Consider the following 6,133-nt stretch of genomic DNA (forward strand, 5'->3'; position numbering starts at 1 on the left):
TAGCATGGCATGGGGAACTTTTAAACATAAAAGAACTAGATGAATTACATACCTTTTGATGAGTGTTGATTCCTTGGAGTTTGAGAGCCAAGCACCAATAATGTGAATGTCTCAAATGGAAATCACAAATCACCACAAACTTGGAAAACTTATGAAAGTGTATACTTTGATCTAGAAATCGGCCACCACATCTCACACACACTAGGGTGTCAATTCATGCACCATAGGCTTGTTTATATAGTGTAGATGATTAGGGTAAACCCTAATAACCCATGTATTTTCCTCTTCCAAGGATCCATGGGTTAAAAGCTCCATGGATCATCCATGGACTTCCATATAAGCTAAGCCCATTCCCAAATGAGTGTTAGCCCACGCCATATAAATCTAATAGCCCATGATTTAATCAGTCTTCCTTTTAATCACTAAATCAATTCATAATTAATTTAAGATTAAAAATTAATTAAATATCATGACTTTATATTAATATATTATAACTTATAATATATTAATAAAACATAAGTATACAATTCTCATAATATTATCCATAAATCGTTTGGGTGAAGTGCAACCCAAATGGACCATGCCGGGTCGGGTCAAGTATACCAAATAAGTTATGGACTTAGACACCTTATCCAACATCATATACAAAAACACCCAAAAGTAGGATGGAATTCTTATCATCAACCTAAGCCAAATACATATATAAAAAAAAACCCCATCCTCTGCTAACTTCATTTCAATAATATCTAAAGGCAAAGCACGACCACAACAAGAACCACAATCACAAGCTTCAACGTTGCAGCTACCTTGTTTGACTGAACCGGAGCTTTCTATAGCCTCTCAATCTCATCCTTCTCATTTGATAGGAGAAACTCCAACTCTACCACTTTAGTCCTGCACTTATGCAATTCAAAGTGATCCTCTCTACTATCCAACTTTTGCTTCATTGATTAAATCAATGTTTTTTAGTAACTATTTTCCAACTCATCATCTGTCCACTCAAAAGAATTCTTATTACGTAAGCCTGGTATGCTAATCATTTAAACAAGCACAAGTCATAGTTGTTAATCAACAAATCTTGGTCTGTTAATAAAGTAAACAAACACAGAATGACATAGTTAATAATCAAGTAATCTTTATTGGAGTGTTCATGTCAAACTCATTAGGGTTTTTGAAACCCTGATTTGTTGAATAAAGCTTAGATTAAGTAATAGATTATCAACATAGAAGTTAATGTGGATGGATCGAAAGCTTACCAAGCTATTACGACAGTTAAAGAACCTCATCCTAGGATTTCCAGTGTGCCATGATTTTTGTTGCAATGAGGGTTTCTCATAGTCACATTCGAGAGGGTTGTTTACCCGCTAGCATTAGAACCTCATAGCCTCAGCGTTCAACTGGTGGGGGTTCGACTGGTAAAGGATGAGGAAGCCACCGGGAGATTTCTTAAGTAGAAAAACTTTGCTTGAATGGTCGGATGAAGGAAACAATGTAAACGAAGTGTGTTATATGAGGGTATCATTTATTAGATAGATCATGACCAGGTTGTAACATGGATGTGTAGCTATAATAACGGTTTAGCTTTTCTCACAAGTCAGATTGCCAAGCAAGCTTCGTAACCAAACAACCGTCTAAAATCGATCGAAATTGCGTAATTAACAGGTAATTTGAAAGTTGAGGGATTAATTGCTCAAAAGAAAAACTTGAGTGACCAATCCGGGACAAAGCCACGATTTCGTTGTGCTACAGCGTCAATGTTCCTTGCTATACATATATATCTATTGTGTTATTTTTTTGTATATTGTTTTTCATCTCTTGTAAAATGTGTTTTTTTTGTTATATGGTTTTTGATATTGTAGTCGGTTTGCCTCTTCTTCAATTTATATGAAATTCATGGACATATCATATGCATATATTATTCATAAATGTTTAAAGCATGACAAATAATACAAAATAATAATGATGACTTTATAATAAAAATTATCTTTGTTTTTTTTTTAACATTAAAAATGTACATCTCATCATGTTTTCAAAATTTTTTAATCATATACATCCGAGTAAAATATTTAAAAATAGCAAAATTATACTATTATAATTACATTAGTTACAAATCTTGGTGATGGAACTGAATAAAATATTATAGGATATTTGAAACTAAGATTATATATTTTCAATTAACTGTAACAAATAAATTTGAATAGAATCGTCTTTCTTTTTACTCCAAATGTACAAAGATAACTATGTTCTTGAAATTTAAAGAAAATAGAATAAAAAAAATATGTTAATATAAATTGAAACTATGAAAATCACTCGAATACTTTTTAAACTTTCATAAGCTTAATTATTATATTTATCTTTAGTTCTCCAATATTTTATCATTCAAACTCTTTCTTTCATTACAAGTAATAAATAATGAAATAGTTTTCTTATATAGGCAAAACATTTCAGTTAATCAAGTAGTTAATTAACATGTGATGAAAGGGTCCGAGTTTTAAATTAATCTGATTCAAGATATATGTTTTATCTTGGACCATATTGATTTGGATGATATTTTTTATAAGAATTATATATATATATATATATATATATATATATATATATATATATATATATATATATATATATATATATATATATATATATATTTATAATTTATAAAATAATCATATGATGAAAGGGTTGGAGTTTTAAATTAATATGATTCAAGATATATATTTTATCTTGAATCATATTGATCTGGATGATATTTTTTATAAGAATTATATATATATATATATATATATATATATATATATATATATATATATATATATAAGTTTATAATTTATAAAATAATCATATTCATTTTGTTTCCTTCATAATCTAATTTAGACAAAATTGCAAAAATTGTCCCTGTGGTATGCAAATTTTTGGGGTTTTAGTTCAAACAATGACTTTTTTGGTTTCATAGTCCTTTTGGAGTGGTTTGTATGTGAAAATGGTCCCTCCGAAAATTGAAATGACTATAATACCCTTGGGGTATTTATTTTTCATTTTTCTTTCATTATTCTTAAAATTTAATAACTATTTATTCATTTTAATAATTAAAAAATGAAATCTCTCTCTCTCTTATCAGCAAAGAATAAAAAAACCGCACCCCATCTTCTTCCCCAACGCTTCCCTTTCTTATCTATGTCTAGTAAAATATAATCAAGAACTTCATTTGTGTGTGTTCTTAAAAAAAATAACCAACATACCATTGTTTTTAGATTGAAGGCCTGGTTCAAAAAAAAAAGATGAACATTGGATCGCCTAGGAAAAATGATGAACAATAGGTCAACGAAGACGGTAGCTGCACAAACTATTACGATTAGAGACCTCAAAAACTCTCTCCCTCTCTCTCTCTCTCGTCAGTAAAGAACGTAAAAACCCCACCCATCATCTTGTTCCCCAACCAATCGCCTGATAAACCCTGATCCTGTTATCCCTCTTTTGTTGAAACCTGCAAATCGCTAATTGAACAAGTGATCCCAACGTTTTGAAGTATAGGTCATATCTGTTATGATCATTGCCGACATGAGCTTTGGTACCAGAAATTCAAGATCAATCCAAGTTTTTGAAATCTAGGGCTTCCTTCTCTGCCATTCTATTTCAAGCTAAGCATCAAAAAACACCAATAATAGCAAACCCTTTAGGAATTTATGATGGAATAAGGAGTTACCTGGAAGGAAAAATCAGAATGCTGATGCATCAATACTGGAAGTAGGAGTTATCGGATAGCGGTGGTAGGCATGAGGACCTCCACCTCCCCTAATGCTTTGCATGTAATGTGTTCCGGTAGGGATGAGGAGCTCCACACAGGTTAATCCCTTAACATTTTGTTTATTGTTTCACATGTCATCATCTCTTATTTGTTTCAACTTATGCAGGAGATAAGCCTCTTAAGGTTGGAGAAGAAAGTTTAAAAAGGCAGAGGTAATGGTAAGGGGTGCAGTAGCGTTTGTGTTGTGTTGCCGGTAAAGGAGAGAGAGAGAGAGAGAGAGAGAGAGAGAGAGAGAGCTTTCATTTTTTTATTATTAAAATGAATAAATAATTATTAAATTTTAAGAATAATGAAAGAAAAATGAAAAATAAATACCCCAATGGTATTATAGTCATTTCAATTTTCGGAGAGACCATTTTTACATATAAACTATTCCAAAAGGACTACGAAACCAAAAAAGTTACTGTTTGGACTAAAACCCCAAAAATTTACATACCACATGGACCATTTTTGCAATTTTTTCTTTAATTTATACTAAAATTAAAATTAAAGCCCTAGAGTTTGTGATTGATAAGAACATCCGCCGTATGACGTTTTCACAGTTTTTTCTTGAAACAAATAAGCTTATGAAAGTAAAATAAATAAATAATGTGAATGCTTTTTAATTTCAAAGCTTTTGACAGATTCATTAACCCTTTGAAACAAATAAATACTGTGAAAGCTTTTTAATTTTAAGGCTTGAATCATTATATATCTTTTTTAATCTACTTTCTCTATTAGATAGATATTGCACAAGCTTTGGAAAAAAAAACGTTTATATTTATTATTATATGTTTGTTTTTCTTTTTTATTTATCTCATTTTTATTACTTAATACCTTTTTATAAAATATCAATATATCCTAATTTAGAAAATGGAAGAGATAAATATTGCGTAAGTACCTACGTAACAAAAATAGCACTATATATGTTAACTATAGAAAATAATGAAATTTAAATAAGAAGTAAAAAACATAAAGTTTGTTAATTTATAGGTAAACGTTCTTTCATGAGAGTACAAAAGGAAATGTGTTACAATTTTGCTTGTCGGAGCGTATATAAAATGGTGAAAGAGTCCAATTTAATGTTTAAAAGTAGTTGCCACTACTTAGCTAGGCAGAAGCATCTGCAACTTTAACAAGTGTAACTATCAAAGCCCAAACTCGTTTATATCGAGAATAAAAATGAAACGTATGTTAGGTAAGAGACTGATAAAGTTTTTATCAAGCAAAGACGCGCGATAGCCTGTTTGCAACAAGTTAAAAACTATATTAAGAAGATACACCGAAACATGGAATTAAGATCCAACAACATGTCTTTCTGTGGTTAAAATTAAAAGCTATGGTTCTCAAGCTGCAACTTCAATGGTGTGATGTGGCACATATAAAGGAGCTTGAGGTTCAACAGCTACAATTTTGTTTGATTTGGCAACCACCGGAAGAATATCAGAATTAATTAAATTTTCCAGCTTCAAAATATCGACGGTTTTCTGATCTTTATGTTCTGGGATCTTTTGTTCCTCCTTTTGACTGATTTTTGCTTCCAAAGTTAATATATTTTCATTGGTAAGTGGCTTCTTGTTTTTGTACACAAAATATAGTATCATTTGAAGAATACCGAAGGTGAATCCAAGTACATTTGGAATCTAAAAAAAAGGTTAAAACAAACACTATCAATACAAAAAAGAAATAGTGAAAATTGTTCGACGAAAACCAAACACAAATAATTTGGTAGTACCGCAATGTTGAAGTCAGCAAGGAGTAGGCCATAAAAGAACCACATAACGGCACTGATAGTTAGTGCAAAAGAGAGTAGAATTGGCATGTACTCTACGCTTTTTGTTTTAATCACTTGTCGCTACAGAGAAAGTAAAATGGAAATAATTAAAAGTACGTATTCATTAATTATGAAACATGTACATAAAATATAAATATCAAAAACGTTATTTATTTCTTTAATTTTAGTACGTACCACAACTCCCATAGGTGCAACGAAAACACACAAAGAAAATACAAGGCAAATCCATCCAACTATCACAGTACGAGTACCTCCACTTGCAAGGAGCTGAGTTAGGAGGACAATCAATCCAAATCCAACGACTATCAATAAACCAATTAGCTTCAGACTCTCCATCTGTATATACAAAAAAATATAAGTCTTCATGAGGGCAACAAATATGAAAGTATACTTTAACCGAAGAAAAAGATTAATTAGTACATACCCTAGCCTTCTTTGGTGCATAAAAGAGAAAAAAACATATATACAATGTCTCGATAAAGCAACCAACTGAGTTAATGGTGATGAGAAGCATGACATTGGTCTTGAGCAAAGCGTAATATATCCAAAGCATGGCA

General features: G+C 30.9%; 1 protein-coding gene across 1 annotated transcript; it reads right to left on the bottom strand.

Annotated features, from left to right (window-relative positions):
- Positions 1-4,960: 4,960 nt before the first annotated feature.
- Positions 4,961-6,133, bottom strand: LOC111895356 (bidirectional sugar transporter SWEET14; the record flags this gene model as incomplete). Its single annotated transcript, XM_052771387.1, is given in 4 exon segments — positions 4,961-5,424; positions 5,517-5,636; positions 5,751-5,912; positions 6,001-6,133. Coding segments are annotated over 4 exon segments (712 nt in total), but the record flags the coding sequence as incomplete, so codon positions are not given.

The sequence above is a fragment of the Lactuca sativa genome, chromosome 4 (genome assembly GCF_002870075.4).
Source record: "Lactuca sativa cultivar Salinas chromosome 4, Lsat_Salinas_v11, whole genome shotgun sequence".
Classification (NCBI taxonomy): domain Eukaryota; kingdom Viridiplantae; phylum Streptophyta; class Magnoliopsida; order Asterales; family Asteraceae; genus Lactuca; species Lactuca sativa.